Raw genomic sequence first — 20,952 nt, 5'->3', positions numbered from 1 at the left:
TTTTATTCTCACATTTCTTTATTTCATCTATTATTATTATCCTTGTATGAGTTCATATCTGTCCTATGTTTACCCTTGTTGCTGCTATGACTATCTTATCTTAATAAGATTAAGGTTTCTCTTAGGATCATCATTCAAACTAAAATATTATTATGATACTGTAAGTTAATACGTGGATTGGTGGAGAGAAATGTGTGTGTGTGTGTGTGTGTGTGTGTGTGTGTGTGTGTGTGTGTGTGTGTGTGTGTGTGTGTGTGTGTGTGTGTGTGTGTGTGTGTGTGTGTGTGTGTGTGTGTGTGTGTGTGTGTGTGTGTGTGTGTGTGTGTGTGTGTGTGTGTGTGTGTGTGTGTGTGTGTGTGTGTGTGTGTGTGTGTGTGTGTGTGTGTGTGTGTGTGTGTGTGTGTGTGTGTGTGTGTGTGTGTGTGTGTGTGTGTGTGTGTGTGTGTGTGTGTGTGTGTGTGTGTGTGTGTGTGTGTGATGACTCACTCTTCTCTGTTTTCCCCCAGAGTGGTGAGTTTCACTGGGAGAACGTGGCGTCTCTGCAGCAGCAAGGCTTCACTGTGGAGCCCAGCAAAGGCACCGTGGAGACGGGCCACAAACGCACCGTCACCATCACATGGAGTCCCCACAGTGGATACAAGGTGAGGACAGTATCACCACTTTTATAGAGGAGAAACCAACTTTTACAGAGGAGGGTGCAGGTTAAAATGTTAGCATGAATCAGAATTCATTTAAAGTGGACCTATCATGCTATATTTGAATAATATAGTATAGGACCATACCTATATAAGGCATATTTATACTTTTTTTTTTTCAAAATACCAAACAGATCATGCTAATTTTGCTCAATTTGACATTTTTTAGCTCTGTTTTTGCAAGGGCAGATTCTGTGAGAACAGCACCATCTACAGGCCTGGCATATGTACTACAGCGTCTCCAGCGCTTTCGAACGGCAATGGCCCCTTTTTTAGAGATTTGGGTATGGAGGAAAATAGAGAGGGTTGTGTTTTCTGTCACTTCCCGGAACACCGGGGACACATATTCATGTATAAAAGACGTACAAAAGTGCATTTTGCATGATAGGTCCCCTTTAAAGATGTGTCTTAAAGGTTTTTCTCTTACAAGTCTTGATTTTACAGCAAATGCAAAATCTCCTATTATTCAGTTTACTTTAAAGGTCACCTATCATGCTATTTTTAGGCAATAGCATAGGTCTCAGATATATAAAAAAAAACATATAAAAAACATGTCTATGAAGTGTTTTGCTCAAAATACCAAACAGATCACCCATTCTAGCCATGCCTCATATCCCTCTATTTCACTTCCTGTTTCAAAAGTGCTGATTTGGGGTATAAAGCTTTAAAAAAAAAAAAATTGATAACAAATAAAAAAGGAGGGGGCTGAGCTCATGCGGGGACCCGGCAGCCACTGTCTAAACTAAATACTGCCGTGATGAAACGCCATATCATGGATTATCAAGGATTATTTCTGAAACAGTATGGAGCTCAAAGGCTTTCTCTCTTGCCGGTTATACCACAAGGTCAGTTCCTTTTTATATCCAGCTTCTTCACACACATGCTCTCCAGTACAGGTTAGCTCTGAGTGTTAGCGATGCTAATGTAAACACCGACCATATTACGTCCAAAACAGTCGGGCATTGTTTCTGATAGCAAGGTTTCTGATAGTGCTGTGGGTCTGCATTGCCGATATGACGTCATATCGGACGCACATCTGGATCAGCTCCGTTGTACCCCCGTTTTTAGAGATTTGGGTATGGAGGAAAAGAGAGAGGGTTTTATTTTCTCACGCTGCGTGAGTTCCCTGACACACCGGGGACACATATTTATGTATAAAAGACGTAAAAAAGTGCATTTTGGATGATAGGTCCCCTTTAAGTTACTGAGTGCCAAAAAGTACATAACAAGAAAAGCTCCAATTTATAGTAACCTGGGTAAGAGAGTCACTGTCCATGTCAGAGTTTCATTATTCTAGGGCTGTTTTACAAATTTGACTTGCAGATCCTTTCTTAAATGTTTGGTAACCATGGTAATTAGGGTAAGGACCTGAGGAGAAAAGTCATAGCAGATGCAAACTTTATGAACACTTGTTGTCTTGTTTTGCTCAGTTTTTTTGTATATGTCGAGGTACAGTATTTTTCAGTATGTTTCAATATTGACAACAACAGTTACGAGGTTGTTTAGCTCTGCAACATTTAAAAAAAAGTTGTCGGTTGCTAGGTAACATATCAAAGTTAGAAAGGAAGTTCCTGAATGTGTTTCAAATCTGTTTCAGCTTATCTGAGCTATTTGCACTCTTAAAAGGAATACTATTATTATCCCCGTGGGGAAATTACGTTTTGTAACAGTTACGCCATTTAAAAAAAAAAGGGAAATAAAATAAATAAATAATAAGATAAAAATAAGTTTAAAAAAATAGGTAAACTGCCAGTCAAAGATACAATGAAATACAATAAAATTATTTGTTTATAAAGATGCAAAGTTAAAGTAAAAATGTATATATACAGCGGTGTGTTAGCATCAATAAGAAATGAATGCTGAATTACACAGTATGGAAGGGTTTTATATCCTGGTGGAAACACTGAACAAACGTTTTTAAATAGAAATAGTTCTATTGACTTGTTTAATCAGCTTTTATAGCAACACTTCCATCTAACCTCCTGCGCGTTTGTGTACATTTGTGTGTCTGTGTGTGTGTGTGTGTTTCAGCCCTACGAGGTGGTGCAGACATGTGTGCCTCTTACCTTGAAGGGGGACGAGACCAATGTTTACAGAGTCACCCTGATGGCCACGCTCTCCTCCGCTGCTGACTGACCTCTAAAGTACCTGGAGGCTGGCCAGAGTTAAATCTACACATACACACTGACACAACACACACACATTTGATATACCATACATTTATGTTGCCAACATTAAGAAATGAGTAGATTATTTATTAAGAAATATTAAACTAAGTTTTGTTCACAAATCTGACTCGCTCTGAATTGATTTATAGAGCTTGAAGCAAATGACTGCAATATGTAATCCCACCACCAGGGGGGGGCGCTACATCACCACCACCTCGGCAGCTGTGTTATATCATGGTTCAGGGCGTGTCAGCTGATGTAAACCAGCAGATGTATACAGTACATACTGTAGCACTGCTGGTACTAGAGCCATCAAATTCAGCAGGCAGAGTTCACACTTGAGGCCAAACAAGGCGCAGTCTGTCAAATATGACCCAGAATGATATAGATAATTAATATAAAACAGTCATTTTGTATAAAGACCATGTGTAAAACTACATCCTATTTCTCAGCTATGAACAAATGTATTGGTAATAATAGCAGGAGTTGGAGCTGTAAGCTTAAATGCTTTGTGAATAACAACAATAACAGTCTTTATCATGTATATTCCAACCAATTAGCATGTTATTATAATTCATCAATCACAACTACGAATTAGATCATTTCATGCTACAAATAATTAAATTAAATATTTGCATTTGGCCCCAGAATCTTACACGGTGAAATCACGGTGTTTAACTAACACCCCCCTTATTTTTCATCTTATGCACAAAACCTATTAGTTGATGACAGAATGAAAATCAAACTATATTTCCCCTGAATCCCTTCAGTCCGTCACTCCCATCCTGAGGCTTGTGTACCGGGCCCAGTACTGCACTAGATCGCTGCACTAACCCGTACTGTCCACTAGGAACTCCTTGACGTCCCCACTGGCCCCTCCAGCCGTTTTGGAATTCCAGGAATGTTATGGCATTGGAAGTGTTGTAGTGTAGGCCTATTTGAAATACTGTAAGTAAGTTAGGGCCGGATTACTTGCCACTCTGGGCATAGTCCACAATTATTAGAGTGGTTTATGAACAGGTGTCTACACTAGAACTGAAGAATAACTAGGAGCACAAAAGAGGTACAAATATCTGCACACTACTCGTTGATCATTCTTATTATATTCTAAGTGCACACTATGTTTTAACTATTGAATACATAGACAACACTTAACCCTTAAATGGGCAAGCACATATAAATATTTCGTATTGCTATTTTATTTCACCCATAATACTCCATTATTACACCCAAACTACACCCATATCACACTGTTATTGAACCCCAAAACACTTATATTACAACATTTACACCCTTTTTACACAATACTACACCCATATCGCACATGGACACAGCCTGTCAAATGACTATCCCCAAGGATGCAGAAAACATTTAAGGGTTAAAATAAATATATATATATATATATATATATATATATATATATATATATATATATATATATATATATATATATATATATATATATATATGGGGCCCTCATAAACAAAACATACAAGGTGGTGCTGAGTATTTGCCCCTCTGCACAAATTGGAAAAACTGAAATTAATCGTTTTATGTTGAAAATATTTACAGGGAAAGTGTTTAAAGTCTCTTATTTCCATGGCGGGTATTTTTATGGACGGTATACACAATATGTACATTTGTTTTTATCAAATTTGACTTCATGGTGCAACAACAAATTGTGTAAAAAGATCAGAATTTGAAAAATGAATATATTAGATATGGATTTGAAATGAATAGACTGCTCCTTCGTGTATTTAGGCCTTTTTAAAGATTAAAAATGAAGAGAGGGCTTGTCACATACATGTAGTGGAAACAATTCAACCATATTGGACTTTCACAAAACATTGAAAACATTATCTGATATTAGGAATAATCCTCATTTAGCTTATTTTACAGCATTGCTCAATCACATTTAAATAGTTGAGTTCTTCTAAAGATGAGCACTAACTCGATTCATGTGAACCAGGCCCTGTGCATGTGAACAGCAGATGTCAGTAATGGCTCAAAGCGGACCAATAGGATCTGACCTCTCAGAGATACATGCTGTAAGCATTTATCAGAGATTGTAGGAGATTACACTAAATCAGATTACTGCACCCCAACCTGCCTATAAAAAGCAAGGTCATTATGGGCTTAGCCTCGTGTAATGTCACCCGTTTTATGAACTGTATGAGATCATATTAGGCAATATTTGCGTTGCCATTTTGCCTCTTTTTCTAATCTGATTTCTACTCTGAGCTCTCGCTAATACGGTGAGATAGTGCTACTTACTGTGTATCTGTCTGCATGTGAGCGCAAAGCATAGAGTAAGCCAAAGCGACCTTATAATGTATTGGAGGAGAAAAAGTTGACTTTCTATGACCATTTTAAATAGGTCTGCAGCAAGCCATTATTTTCAATATAAATAAATTGTATGAATATTTTTTTAATACATTTTCTTGTCAATAAAATGTCAGAAAAAAGGGGAAATGTCAAGCCAGTTTCTCTAGTCCATTTAAATGTCTTGTTTTGTCAGTCAAAACCAAGATACAATCATTTTAATTACATAAAATAAAGAAATCTCCACATTTGAGAGGCTTTAAGCTGCATTTTCAACAATCTTTCCATTACATTTATTTTTTAAATGATTGGATTACCAAAATAGTAGCTGATTCATTTTCTGTTGATCGATTAATCAATTATTCAACTCGTATCTGTAGCCCTAATGTACATTTTTATTTTTTATTTTAAACAGTTGCTATATTAAAACATAAAAAGCTACCATGTTCATCATCATCATATAAGAAGTTGAGTTAGTTATAAAATTAAGGAATGTTCCTTACAGAAGAATATAAGCAATTGTTATTCAAATTATTGGTGATCATTAACATCACTGTTTGACAATAAAAATTAACATTGATATTGAAAGTGCATCGAGGTGTGGACCATTCTTTTTCCGCCCTGCTGATCACAAGGCTGAATACAGACAATAATCTTCCTCCCCCAGGTGGTCCGGAGCTCCGCTGAAGAAGCTTCACAACACATGTATGCAGCAGACAGGCAGGGGTGTATCCAGGGGCAACTAAATCTCAGCAGCATTAACCTGGGCCGATGAGTCCCGGTGGAAACTCACACCCAGAACATGAGCACACGCACAGGGCGGTGTTTTCAACTCAGCCTGAGTCTGTCTACCACTGGTTGTTCTTTATAAAGTCAATGCTGTAACATTTTCACATTAACGTTTCTAAAAAACTAGAACTATAGTTGTGTCCTTATATGATCCTTAATATTTTCAACACTTTTCAAACTTATAGATAATTTCATCAAATTACCGCTCAGTAACTTTTGGTAACCTGTAATGGCATCATAACCCTTTTACACGTGTTGTGGTTGTCTGCCAGAAGCTGTAATACATTGACATTTTATCCAGTTTTAATCCATATTTTCATGATAAACTTTTCTTAGATGTTGTTTGTTTTGAACTATTTATTTTAACTGGAAAAAGGATTTAAATCATCGGACGTCTTTTCCGAAAAACTAGTTTAGCGAATGTTAGCGACACCTGAACTGCATTGGATAAAAACTGAATTTCAATGTGAAACTTCTTTTAATTTCCTGGTTTTAATAACTGGGTGAGCCTGTTTGTCGAATATTCTGCTCCAGTGATAACCTCCTTAATGATGAAGTATTCCTTACAGGGTAAACTGACTGCAATGATGGTGACGACAACAACAACCTGTATCTACAATTTGATGGGAACAATTAAAAACAGCCAATATTTATTCCAACTATCAAATCGACAAATTCAAGATTCCAGTCTTTAATAAGGTTAAAATTAAGAACTCTTGCCCATCAGGACTGACTGGTGCACCACTATTGTGCACCAGTCAGTCCTTAAAATGAATACAGAGTGTAATTCCTGTCCCAATGTACAATAAAGGGTCTTGTATTGTCTTTAGTCATTGTAATGTTGTGTTAGATGTCTGTTTCCTTGTTTCTTGTCTTAAATATTGTACCTTGTTGATGTAGCAAATGGAGTCACTGTTTTGCAAGAACATTTTTAGACTTGATCTGACAGTAAAGTAATATTGTATTGTGACACCCCACGCTACTTCACGGCGCCACCTAACTCCATCTTTTGTTTTGTTTTGATTTAGAGACTCCTACTGGCAGAAAATCACATATTTAGCGTTTCAGTTACAGACAATTAACATCATTTTTTAGAAGTATACATTATACTATCTTATATTCTGACAGTTAATATGTGAAAGGTATGTCTTTGGTACATTAACATGGGATACAGACCATCCCAAAGAAGAGAACTGTTGGAAAGCAATTTGTGTCATCCTACAATTTTGAGGTTTACAGAATTCGCCATGAACCCCTAGCAATTGTTCGTGACGCAGGATTTTATAGAGTGCATATATCCATTATTTTATCTGCAAAATGTGGATGTCAAGAGACAAAAGCGAAACAGATCAGGCACAAACAGTACACATTTACTTTAATGCTGGGCTACTGTAGACAGAACATTGTCTCTCAGGAGCGTTCTTCATCCCAACCATAGCTGATGATGCTTTTGTTTTCCCCCATCGGACCAAGCCCATACACACTTTGTTGTCCCGGTGGACCCTAAAGTGTTCCACGTCTCCAAGTAACGACTTAACCCACTGAGCATTAACCCCTCCTCAGAGCACTCTACCTAGACTACTGGTGATAATAATGATCAAGTCATCTCTGTGCTGCAGTGATGGCCCACCCATAAACACTAAGCGCTGGAGGAAAATCCCCACTGATTTCTTAGCATAGAGCACAGGGACATCAGTTCATACACCATAAAGTATGGCAAATTTCTTGTCAACAAAAACTTCCATTGCCAGCCCATTTTGACCAAAAGGACTGGTGAGTGTAAAGGTTTGTAAAGGATGTATCATCAGTCTACCAGTGTAGAGGAAATTATGTGGATTATCTTTGAAATATCTTTCATAAATTAGCAATTATTTCTTGATATAATAAATAATAAATAGTAGACTCTGAACTCTCGTTAATAGTGAATATACTTGTAGTGTAGATGTGTTTTGCATTTAGCCATGCACACTGCAGGAAATAACACTTCCATAGTCAAATGTGTAGCACAGTCTGCTTTGGTTTGCAAATGAGACTGTTGCTGGCTTAATGTAGTGGTTGTCTTACTGACATGAAATACAGACTTACTTTAGGTCCAAAACATATCACAAATCACAGGGTTTCATGTGTGTTACCTGTGGAGCTTTGTAAGCCACAGTATCAGAACCACTGGCATAAACAATGACTAGGGTGTGGAAAGGCTGTTGTTTTAACCAACTTGAGCATGATACATATTTATTATCGCGTAAAATTAGATCTTAACACTTTAAATGATCACATTTGTTTAAATAAAAGGCAAAAAGCTGTGTTTTTGGCAGGTAAATGTTATTTAGGCTATTGGTGCTACCAAAAATGGCAGTATTTCCTGATCTCTTGGTCGCCGACCCTTCGGCGTACGTTGTGACGCTGCCGTAACGTGGGGTTTCCCAGACCTGAGTGCAGGGTTACCGCGCCCATCTCTGCTGTTTGATGGCCGGAGGAAGAAGCGACTGAGATCCTGGCGTGAAGGAAGAAAAAAGAGGGACGACGACGGTGGGAAAGACAAGAAGGGATTTTTGCTTTGAGTTGGAATTTGCGTTGAAACGGAAGAACGCTCACACGGGACTCTTGAAAGGTCTATCTGGGTGAACACCGCCTTGTCTCTGTGCCGGTGTGTCTCCCTTCTCGGCGGGTCAAAAACTGGGTTCGGGGAGTGCCGCTCCTCGGTAGCTAAACTAGCTAAATCTTAGCGCCTGGGCGGAGAGAGGAGAGACAAGATTTTGCGGTTTCCAGTCAATGTGATATAAACAACGGATACTCTCGACTGAAAGCTGGTAAGGATATTTGCTGATATTTTTAATAACGCTTCAGGAAATGCATTAAATGTGTGCTGTAGCCTATCGACTAGGGAGGATGAACGAAAGGGGTTAAACTGGGCTGAGTGGCTCCTCCGTTACAGTTAGCTGCCGTTAGCCTGATGCTAGCTGGTCGTTGCTGCCAAGAGAGTGGGTGGGGGTCACTGTTAGAGAAACTTAACGCACTGCGTTAACCCCAGATGTCAATTCACCGGAACCATAGTTGGTAGCTTTTAAATGTAATGATTTAATCCGACAAACTGGTGGTTAATGCCCAGTGCTAATGTTAATTAGAAGGTTAGTTGATGACAGCTCGGTAGGTTAGCCAGCACCCCTCTCCTACGTCCGGGTATCTTCCCCCTCTCTTAAGAAATAAGATCTCCTTGTTGAAATATATTAGTAGCCCTTTTGCCCGAACAATATTTAAAGTCAGGGCTTACTAAACACGTTATATTGAGCCCAATTATCACCAACATATTGGCTCTTTATGTCGGTTCACATCTCTACTCTATCGATAGCTTCTGATTACCTGGTAAGCTAATTGGTCGCACATTTGCTACTCTCAGTTTATTGTTGACTAACCCCTAGGCGAGCGGTTTGAGGAGGGTGATTACAAAGTTGCAACTTCTCATACTTGCATAACTACAAACAGACTTTGGATTTACTTCCTCTCATGTTGGAAATGTGTAGCATCATGCAAATGACAACGAAGGGAGTCTAAAAATGGCTACTTCACCAACAGAATCACCACCACCCCCACTATTCCGTAGCCAGTCCATACAAGTTAGCCAGCAGTGGCCGCAGCCTACGTTTGCAGCCTGGTATGGCCGATCTGGGTGTGTATACTGGGAACATGGCAGCCCGAACACTTTGCCTCTACCCCTAGTGAATACGAACGGTGTTGTTGTTGAATGCCGCTTTTATGTAAAATTCGTGCACTGAAGCGTTAGTATTTCCCTTTCTGAAATTATTTACGTAATGCCGAATGTTTCAGTTTTGGACTTTCATTTGAAAGGCCATGTTTTAAATGGGGTTGTTGAACTAACGGCGTTTAATTTAGTGAATCGAAACCAAACCATCATGGATTATACTGTGGCCTATGTCACAGCTATATGTTAACATTCCCACATTTAGTCTACATTGAGCCACCTAGTCATCAACCCATAGTGCTGAAAAGGAAATTGATACTTCGTTAGGGCGAATTTTCCCCGTAATTCTCAATGCATAAATATGATGAATTTGTGCATTTATTGCAAAGCGGAAACAGCGATTTAAGATCGCATTGAAGAAAAAACGACAATAAGCTCTGCTGTAAACCTGATAGGGGCAATAGCCATTTTAGTTTCACGAGTGTTAAGCCCAGCGTCGGTTTACAAACACTCTGATCGACCTTAATTTGAACTTCTTCTTTTAATGATGTGAAAACGAGATAGTCTAATTGGATTTTGACAATCTGTTTATCTCGATCACGGGTGTGTTGCAGGGCGAGTTGTTAGCAGCTACAGTAACCATGCCCCACCGGGCCGCGCTGCTCCACAGTGTCTTAGCTGGAGCCCGGAAAACGGCCTCGACGAAGCCTTGAATACTATTAAGCTTGCCAGCATAAAGTGTTTATGTAGAAAGAGGAGTACGGATACTTTTATTAAGTGGTAAATATTTCGAAACGTAGTTTAGCAAAGAGGCAATTGTGCTGTCGCATGAAGCCGAGCTGAGCCTCCTGTAGCACCGAGGCAAGATGTAGCCTCCCACTTTCAAGTTATTGACCAGCAGCACTGCTAAGTAAATGGCATCTGAAGAATTCATTACGGGATGTAACACATTTCTATTAGTTTACAGGAAATGTCGGTGTTTCTTAAAAGAGCTATTTGTATTTACTGGTTCACAAAGATGAATTCATTTTGCCAGTATGCCCCCTCCCTCCGCCTCCTCGAATGAATGGGTTCCTGTATTCAGGGCCCAAGCAGCTGCAATGAACAAGATGGCGTTCAAAGCCTTTTTCATCACCGCTTTTTCTCACACTGAGGGAGACAGATGCCGAGCATCGGATGGGTTCGGGATTGTCAGACTAGATTTCTTTGGTTTCCCCGTCGTGAAAAAGTACAGATAGTGTTTGCATTTAAAACGTTTTTAAAGCTGACGAGATTTCTTGTCAGATGATTCGGATATGTGCACCTCAGATACAGGACAACATGGTGGGAAAGGGGTGGTGTACATATTGACTGTGAACATTAGTATACCAGGGAACATAACAACTATAACACATCATTGTATGGTTAAAAAAAGAAATAAAAATTTGATTTTAATATTCAACTTAATTTATTTTTCAACACATGTAACCACACCTTTGGGTAATTTGACATTATGTTCTCAATCTGGATTAGTAAACACAGTTATAATTAAAGAATAGATTGTTAAACGTAAATTGTATATCCAGAGGAAAAGCTTTGCTCAGATCCAAGTACAGTGATTTTCCCCGTTTTCTTTTTCACTTTATAACACTTGAAAACATACATGTAACAGTTATTCAATGATGTTCATAAAAAGTCAGCATTTCTTTTGACACAGTATATATAAGTATTTCTATTATTTATTTATCAGTTTGTAATTGTGGAAATTGTGCATATTTGCAATGCCACTGAATTACCTAATTATATTTATTTGTCGAACCAAAATACTTATGAGACAACTCTGTAACCGCTGATGTCCCCTGTCTTTTCGAATGTAAGACTCCTTACTAGTTATGTGATTTGTTTCCCCATTTTTTTATGAATGAATTGGTCCAGCACTTAAGATGTTTTAGAACAACCTATATATGCATCCAGTTATTTAAGTAGGTATCAAATATTGTACTATTTATTGTTAATCATCTTTTGTGACATGGATATGACCCACACTGCCCTGACACCCAGAATGTGTTTGACCCTGGTGGACCATAAAGGCATAATCTGCAGGCTTTTCCATAAAATGGTATTGATGTTTATTGGATGATACAAGTGGTGTATGACAAGTCTATCTGAAAGCCTTCATGGCAGTTATGTGTGTCGGAAATACATTTGTCACTGGGTCAGTAGGATGCGTGTCAACACAAGATAATGACCATGTGTTTAAAACCTGACTCATTAGCCTTTTGCACTGGGGGATCTTTGTGTTTAATAAAAAGAATTTTCATCCCGCTGATTTTTCAGTTTTAATCTGCGAACGCAGAATAATAATGGGATTAAAATCTTAGTCTGTGGATTTCACTCTTTGGGATTATGAGGCTTTGGTCAGTGATAGCACTGATTTTTCTTTACTTAGGATACGAACGCACAAATACAAGTTTAAAGAGTACATGCATACTCAACCTTTTACTATAGTGCAGTTTACTCCATACAAATAGCAAGGTAAATGTAGTGCCCTAATCTCTACCCATGTATCAATGGTAAGAGTTCATGGATGCTCTAATGTCATCTAGTTTGCTCAGAATATGTGACTGGTATGCGCTCATATCATGAGTTTGTCACATTCTTTAGTTAATTTCATAATTTGTTATTACGCATTTCAACTACACTTCATGCCATTTAAAGAAAAGGTGTCTGTCATCGGAAAAAAAAATATTATCAAAATAATGTTTTTCTGAATCCCTGGTGTTTTTATGACTTACATTGTTTTTGCTCTTTAGGCATTATCGGATGGTGCTGCTTCAGGCGGTAAACGTTCCTGTTTTTATTGGCCATGTTTTTCTGCAGGTTACCAGTACTTTAGTGCCCTGTAGTACTGTCAGGGTTTTTTGACACGACAGGCTTTCTGTTGCCCTAATAGAGAATGTCTCTGGGACACAGTAAACTTGCTATCCTCCTTTCCAGGGGATGCACATTCTTTCCCGTAAGATGCTACACTTTTCGATCAACCAATCTATGTTGACATGGGTAGAAGGAGAGATAGTTAACATTAGCTGTTACTGCTTAACAGCAGGTCAACAGAGGCTACAAGAGTTGCATTATGGTGTTTTCATGCTCACATGTCCATATTGTATGAGCCGTAGGTACATTTTAGCCTTTTTATGATTGTGTTCAATGTAGCTTAACCAAAATCTAGTTTTTGGCTAGAAAACATAGTGAATTTAGAGTTCACCTACTCTTCAGCTTGAAGATTACGTTTTATTTCCATCAATATCTTATTAGTATCGAGAATCCTGACATTTCTCCGGCATTGGTATCTAACTACATTTTTGACATCGCTACATCCATATGTAGGTTAAGTGCCACGACACTCTTTTCTGTCAAACAAAAAACGCCATGACAGCCTTTCTGCTAATCCATTGGCCTTTGCTAATCCATTGTTCTGTACTCCTGAAGGCGTAGCTCTCTTTATCCACAATGGTGTCTTCATCAACTAGCTTCTTCTTGTATCTGAATTGAAATGGACCATTAGTGGTGGTCTCTGCATTATGGCTCCCATTACTTTACTCTTTCGTCTGATGTATTGTGGTTTAGCAGTTGGAATCCTTTTTCCTTTTCTACTGGCTTAATTTCCTACGGAACACAACTGAAAACGTTTCATCAGGGTGTGTTGCACATCCATAAGCAAATGAGGCTAAAGATGGTATAAATGTAGCTTTCTGTTGCGAAGTTGTCTTTTTAACAGTGCCTTAATCATAAGCTGTAACATTAGTAGTGTTTAAAGATCTACTGGTAGCAGAGGTTGACCTCTAAACTGTTGTGCTAATATTGTATCCTTATTGTGATACAAGACTTGATATTGTCTTACATTTTTATATCAGAATATGCTATGCTAAGTGTTGTATTTTCCTTGTGGTAAACACTGCTTCACATTACAGTGATTTAATTGTCTGAACTTAAGACTGTTTTAGCTGTTATGAGTCATTATATCCATATTACTAATAGTTTTCTATAGAAAATCTCATTGTGTAAATATTTGGTAAATCCCAATAATCAACCCTTAAATATTGTTTGTTATCCAGGTATTTGTTAACTATCGTGGTATTCAATTTTCTCCCTATTGCCCCCACCCAATTAGTTTTGTGCAAAGCATGTACAAAACACATCTGTTTGACACACGCACAGTTACCACCAGATGCAGGTCCACATGCTATTTTTAACCCTATGCCAATAGGCTCCAATAAACTAAATTTGCTAAATAAAATGTGTTACACTCAAATTTGGCACAGAGTGCAAATGGCAGTACACTTACAACAGGAGGGCTGTCCCTCTATACTTGAACAAGGTGGAGTTGTTGGATTTGAGTGGGCTGATGCTTGAAATAAAAAAGTACAACTGAAAATGGCATCTGGCATAAAGAAGATTATAGCGCTTTCCCATCAGGAAATCTTTCAATAACAATGAAGCCTTCTTTGGGGGCAATTTTGGGGCCGGACCTGCTTCTTAACTGGAAAGCTAAATTTAGTGTCATGCAAAGTCATCCTGTCTCACAACTAGGGTTGCAAAATTCCGGGAATTTTCAAAGATATATAAACGGGAACAAACTGGGAATTTTCTAAATTGAAGGTTGGCTCTTCATAGGGAACTTAAATATAGTTGGGGAAAGTATATTTGAGCATAATCTTGACTAAAACAAACAGATGCCATTCAAGTACACTTGAATATCCATGCCATTCCTCAATCACATGCACATAGCACACTGCTTACTGCATGGCTATTGAGACCACACCCCCTACAGGCACTGTGCATTCCTCCATCACATGCACAGATGATTTCTTGTGGGGATCTTTGGATGGGCGGTGCATTTGTTCATTTTTGAATGAGTGGGTTGGGGGGATGAGTAATATTTAACTCAACATTCATGCTTTTGTTCTTCAATGAAACAAATGATTGTTCAATAAAATAATTAAAACTTGTTCTGTTCTACTTACAAATAAATCTGTTAAAATGTCATGTTTTTTAATTGTATCATTTTGCATGGATGTTTTCTTATGACAAAACTAAATGTTTATATTTATGCTTGGATATGATACAATTACATTACATTACCCTCAATTCCCAGTTAGTTCCCATAATTCCCATTATTCCCATGGAAAGTTTCCAAAATTCCCCAGCTTAACTTCCCATGGAAATTTACCGGAAATTTACCGGAAATTTACCGGAAATGTTCCGCCCCTTTGCAACCCTACTCACAACAAAGTCCCTGCTGCAAAGGCAGTAACTTTCTAATGGCCCAGGAACTAATATGTTCGCTCTACTGAGTGTCACTGATTGGTGAAACACAGAAGCTGCTACAACTTTTGTACAAAATTGGTTCACATAGAATAGGACAGTAGTACCAACATTAGGACTGGGAGTGGACATTACTTACCTTACAGTTTAAGTTATGGCATAACTTTGTAACAAATCATAAGGAAGTGAGAAAAAGAAAACAAGAGACTGAGTAAGTAGTTAATTTATTCAGAACAAAATTAACTTGATGTATTTTCATTCATTGCATGAGTATTCATTGCATGAGTATTGTATTTAAAACACTATATTGTTATAGCATTTTATAATCAACATGTTGAAGAACCTTAGAAATGGGAATTCATTATAATTTATTGATAATTCGTCTTTCGATCCTATTCGTCCTAAATAGTTGGTTTGGAAAAGAGTACGTAGAGAGAAAGCCAAGTGGAAACCATCAAACTGTTTCAACTTTTATCCTTTGACTTGTTTTTTTTCATTCATAGTAGCTAAAATAGTGAAGGTTGTGCAGGGGCAATTCAAGATGACCTGGCTAGAGTTTAAATGAAGACCAAAAATGAACCCATGACTTGTTGTAATGTTCGTGGGCCTAGTTGATGAAACGGTGGAATATGGCATCAACCATGGTATAATTGTCACTTTGATGAATGGACTTTTTTCCAACTTGTCTGGCATGCATTTATGCACAAATGTGAAACTAATCCCATGACATGTTAACCAATTGCATTGTTCATTGGGGAAGTGATTGACTGAAAGTTCTTACTCGAGGCCTGAGACCATGGTCTTTTTTTTATTTTTGGGATCACAGACCTGTTTGAACAGGGCAATTTGGATCGAATGTACAGTAGTGCACTGCCATCCTTACTGTAGAAGCTACCCCCTGTTGCGCAAACCCCGCCAACACTCCCACTACCCTGCACTGGATGACACCGGTGCTGTGTCTCAGGTGACGTTTACACAAGGACAAAACGGCTTGTATCTGCATAGTTTCTCTTACGTATAGCCCTATTATTTACACGAGGCCGTAACAAACGGACCCCACAAACGATAACGGGTCCCAAGGTGGATAGATTTGCAAACGAAACTCTCTGGGGGGGTCAAACGAGTCCGTGTAATCGCCTCTATACGAATATTTCCTGAACAAATAACGATAGCCCCACCTCTCCCCGCCTCTGCTGCTCACTGCTATAGCATGGCCAGTAGCTACTGTCAGTAGCTAGTGCTACTGCTACTGACCATGCTACAGATGTTAGTACAACATCTACAGTTCGACCATGCTACAGATGTTAGTGCAAAATCTACAGCTCCTCTACCACAACCATCAGCAACAAGTGGACATGGAGAATTACATGAACTACTACAGTACATGTTGCTAAATACACCGCGGGGCATAAACAGAAGGGTAGCCATGGCAACATTGCTCCGGGCTGCTCCGGGGTCTTCTTCGCTGCTTTTGGTGTATTTTGTGGCTGAAGTTACAGCGCCACTTGCAGTCCCGGCATATGTACTACAGCGTGTCCAGCGCTTTCGAGCGGTCTCGTGTGGAAGTACAGCGCCACTTACAGTCCCGGCATATGTACTACAGCGTTTCCAGCGGTCTCGTGTGAACAGACACGTTAAATGAAACGAATGCATGTGAACGGAAGACTTTTTTGAAAGCGCATACTGTGCATAAACGCAAACGTTCCCGTGTGCATATGGCCTCAATTGGGATACTTCCATTATAGCAGTGCACTGTGTTCACTATGTACTCACTTGAATAGTCGGTGGATTTTGACAGGGTAGTATTGTCTCAAATCACACACGCTATCTTGCACTCACCGGAAATTATGCTAACTGCTGTTTCGCTAGCAAGCTAGTAAATCTATCGTCTGCCGTATCAAATCTAAATGCTTACTGGTGGCTTTTATACGAGTACACCAACAGTACAGTGGTGCTTAGTGAACATTTTTTTATAAATTATATATGTACAGTATGGTGTTGCCAGAGCAACCACAACCACAACCACTGCTGGTGTCAAATGTTCTGCACTCACCGGTTTGACTGTTATGACTTTAGCCATACAACTTGGTGTGAACATACTCTTAAAAACTTCAAAATGTCAGTGTCATTACAGAAATACTCTAATGGAGACACACCAGAGGAGACAAATAATCCCATATTCTCTTTTGCGCAGACCACATGACCAACCACATGTCTTCTCAAATATTACGCATTAAATATAGTACAGTACACATGCTTGATAAATATGTACAAACAACACAGTTGGCTACCAGTAAGGTTGTGGCAAGACGTGACCAAATGGCATTCGGAATTATTTTCTTTTAGTCTCACCCTTTTCTAAAAAACGTGTAAAGTAACACTAAAAATGTTGGCGTTTTTGTTATGCTTTTTTCATCCTCAGGATCAACATTACAAAGACAATTCTACCTAACATTTTCTCAGTGTACAGTTAGACTGTAGGTGCTATTATGCAAACATAGCATGTCAACACTGTCCAAAAGGTCCTGGCCACTGTTTTGAATAGTCAAAGTAAGTGGCACCAGGGCAGCTGCGTGACCCACACACAAGCCTGTCACCATTCAGACACAGTGTAACCCTGCTGAAAGCCCATCACAAACCCTAGCAGTGGTTTGCATGTGCACCTCAGCGTGGCCGGCCATGCTGCCATTGGAGTCCGTTTCTCTATTTACATTTTAGTCCTTACATTTGACTTCCACAGGGAGAATGTGACCAAACCTGAATCCCGAGATGATAGAGCTGTCTTGCTCTATCATCTCGGGATTCAGGTTTGGTCAGTATTACTGAGTTTTCTTCCTCTTTAAAAGCAAGAAAGGCTCACTTGAGCAAAAGAGTGGGCTAACTGTCATGTGACTCTTCGCACATACTTGTTCCTCTCTTGGAAGCTTGTAGAGAAAGCACAGGGGGAGGGGGATGATTATTAATGCAATCAAAGGAGTGTTTTTTATTTTTTAAATAAAGTCATGCTTTTGGCTTTGGGCTAGCCTGACCTTCCTTTTCCTTTTTTTCCTTTCCCTTTTTTTTATTTAACTCCTTCGTTTATCTCTATTAAAAGCTGGTTGTGCAGCTTTCTCAAGCACAAAACATACCTTTGTTAATGTATATGACCTTTTTATTTTATTTTATCATGGAGTTCTAATTTGTTTTCATGACATTTGTAGAGAATCGGACATTGTTTGTGCTAGCCCGTCAATATAGCTTGAACCCTGTTGCCCAGAGTTATCTTTTTAGAGGATTGTATTACAGAGCAGCTTAAAGGGAATTATATTGTCGGATATTTGTTTTCATCTAGCATGTCCTCTGTTAAGAGTCACTTGTATTACAATAGCCAATGCCTGATATTTCTAGTAACGATGCACCCGTCTAGTAAGAGCACACCGCATCATGGAATGTTTCACTAATCAATCAATTAAACTCCACTGTCAGTCTCATTGATGTTATGTCCCCAATCATCAGACATTACCCACAGCAAGCAGCCACATTGAGGGAGCACAAGTAAAATTGTGCCCTGTTAAAGGGACAGTTCATCCAAATTCCACATCTAGCTTAGTTATGTTTGCAGGAAGCCCATGCCTATTTCAAGTCATAGTGGAACAGTTGCGTTGGAAAGCCTTACTTTACCAAATAATTTATCATTTTAATTTAAACATAAAAAAAATGAAGGTTTTATTTGCTGAAAGAGGTATGGGAATAAAGAATGTATGCGAAAAGACAGATTAATGGCGTAAATGATCAAATGCAAAAAAAAACATTACATTTATCAAGTAGGGATGGCCGGAGCTAGTGGGCAGGTTCTTAATAAGCTCGGTAATTTGGTGTTACCTTTTTATAAAGACCAATCCATTTCTATGTCTGCTGACATTCAATGCAAGTGCCTTTCCGAGTGGCAGCAGCTTTAATTATCGTGTCAGTGTGCGTCAGCAAACAATGTAGCAGAAGATCATTGGGGTTAAAAAAAAATGTGGTCAGTTTGCCTTTTAAATTGAAGTTCAATAGCCTGCTCTAGTTTCCAGTGGGGTTAAAAATCAACCGATACGCATAAACACAATAGTTTGTTTGGCACAATAAGGCAACAGGAAATTATTGGATTACAACTTGGGATGTCCCGATCAGCTTTTTTTGCTCCCGATCCGATTCCGATCATTTGATTTTGACAATCTGCCGATACCGATTTTTCCCGATCCGATCTTTATGCAATGCATTAAGAGAAAAAAAAGGTAACAGATAACTGCTGGTCATCCAACGCGATGAATTCAGCTATCTTGGCTGTTCTTTTTTTGGCCTTTTCACTGTTCTGGGGCAGTTTCTCTTTCCTTTTAAAAGTCTCTGAAAGTGTCGGTTGTTTCAGTGCCGTTACCTGAGTGGCCGCTGTGTACTCGTCGTGTTGTTGTTGGTGGTGTTTGTATTAGATTGGTCGTGTTGAACGTAGCTCTGTTCTTTCCACCACGCGGAACCTCCGCCTTGCAAACATTGCATCTGGCTGTTACACTGCCTTCGCTTTCAATTTTATAATACTTCCAAACTCCTGACATTTTCTCTGTCCCGACTCCCGAGGCACCAGCTGAACGTAGCCTCTTGTTGGCTTACTGCTACTATTAGACACTGCGCCCACTCTGTTGCCAGATTTGAGAGAAATAAGCAACCAGGTCTATGAAAACAAGCCCAAAAGAAGCAACACATACATGATGTTGTGTAATTTTAAACCAAAACTAAGGCCTCAGGATGACTTTAAGACGTGAACATGGTCATTTTTGTTTTGTAACATTAAATAAAATAATAAAAATATTTGATATAAAAAATAAAAAAAAAAAAAAAAAAATCGCCATCCCCGATTTTTTTCTACCGATTCCGATCTTTTGAAAACCACGTGATCGGCTCCGATCCCCGATCACGTGATCGGATCGGGACATCTCTAATTACAACTATCAAAACGTCTTTTGACATATTTGACCTAAACAGTACTTGTACAATTTTGGCAAAGCGTTTATGCCATAGAACATTAGGAAGCTTCAATATACTGTCTGAACATCGGTATCATCAGATTTTCACCTATTCGACCTCCACCTGTCTATTGACAACTAAAAGGACATTTGCTTGTGGCCGTTGCCAATGTTTACCAGAAGTGCAACAATAGAAAAGGTTGGCCACGTGGGAGTATTGTATATTACAGTTCTTTCCAGAAATGCGACCACACTCAAATATTGGAAACATGTTGAGTTGCTTTTCCAGTGCTATATACTCAATGTACCAGCACTGACATTGACCAGCTGTTCAGCTCCACGCTGTACCATCTTGGATGGCATAGAAATAGGCAAAGATACTTACAGTAGGCTATATTTAGTAGTTGGTAGGTTTAAGATATGTGTATAAATAAGGTAAGCTAAAGTGGTTTTGAAAGAGTTGTCGGCTTATGCCCAGAATTTCACAATTACTGCATCCATAATATAAACACTTGCTCAAAACCTTGATTCATCGATCTATCCATCCATTTTTTGTAACCTTTAACCTCCAATATGTGGAATTATCAGTAAATCGAACTTTAAGATTATTAAACATCCAGAAAGAACCACAAGGTCAACAATGCATTGCTAAGCTCCTTTCAATAAAATAAGCTACGTTACTGTGAATTGTGATTGCTAGTACACCATCTTACTTATTAGGTACTTTGACTGCTGTTCAGGAAATGCAAGGGTTTCACCATACACTCATTGCTTCTGGCTTCAAACCCGCTTATGTGGAAAGGTTTTTGTGTCATAAAATGCTTTTTTTCTAAAGACAGTCCTTCACCCCCCACTGATCCATGAGGCTTCAATGGACTGAAATTATATCACATAGATTGAAAGCATCTAAGGCAAATGTATGTCGGCTATTTCGTTAATGCATGTGTCATTCTTCTGTGCCCGTGTTGGTCCTGTATGGATGTTTCAGTGGCCAT

At 38.9% G+C, this 20,952-nt stretch overlaps 2 protein-coding genes across 2 annotated transcripts in view; both read left to right on the top strand.

Moving 5' to 3' along the window:
* Positions 1-2,935, top strand: part of cfap74 (cilia and flagella associated protein 74) — a 92,612-nt gene extending 89,677 nt beyond the window's left edge. The window contains 2 exon segments of the mRNA XM_034144634.1: positions 507-641; positions 2,727-2,935. Coding sequence (XP_034000525.1) covers positions 507-641; positions 2,727-2,831 — 240 coding nt within the window. The 3' untranslated portion in view covers positions 2,832-2,935.
* A 5,475-nt stretch (positions 2,936-8,410) lies between these two features.
* Positions 8,411-20,952, top strand: part of LOC117494049 (guanine nucleotide-binding protein G(I)/G(S)/G(T) subunit beta-1) — a 37,694-nt gene continuing 25,152 nt past the window's right edge. The window contains exon 1 of the mRNA XM_034144696.1: positions 8,411-8,784. The gene's annotated coding sequence lies outside the window, so the exon portion shown is untranslated. The remainder of the gene's footprint in view (positions 8,785-20,952) is intronic.

Source organism: Trematomus bernacchii, unplaced genomic scaffold (genome assembly GCF_902827165.1).
Source record: "Trematomus bernacchii unplaced genomic scaffold, fTreBer1.1, whole genome shotgun sequence".
Lineage (NCBI taxonomy): Eukaryota > Metazoa > Chordata > Actinopteri > Perciformes > Nototheniidae > Trematomus > Trematomus bernacchii.
The sequence above is the reverse complement of the archived record's forward strand: the minus strand, read 5'-3'. Positions and strand labels throughout refer to the sequence as shown.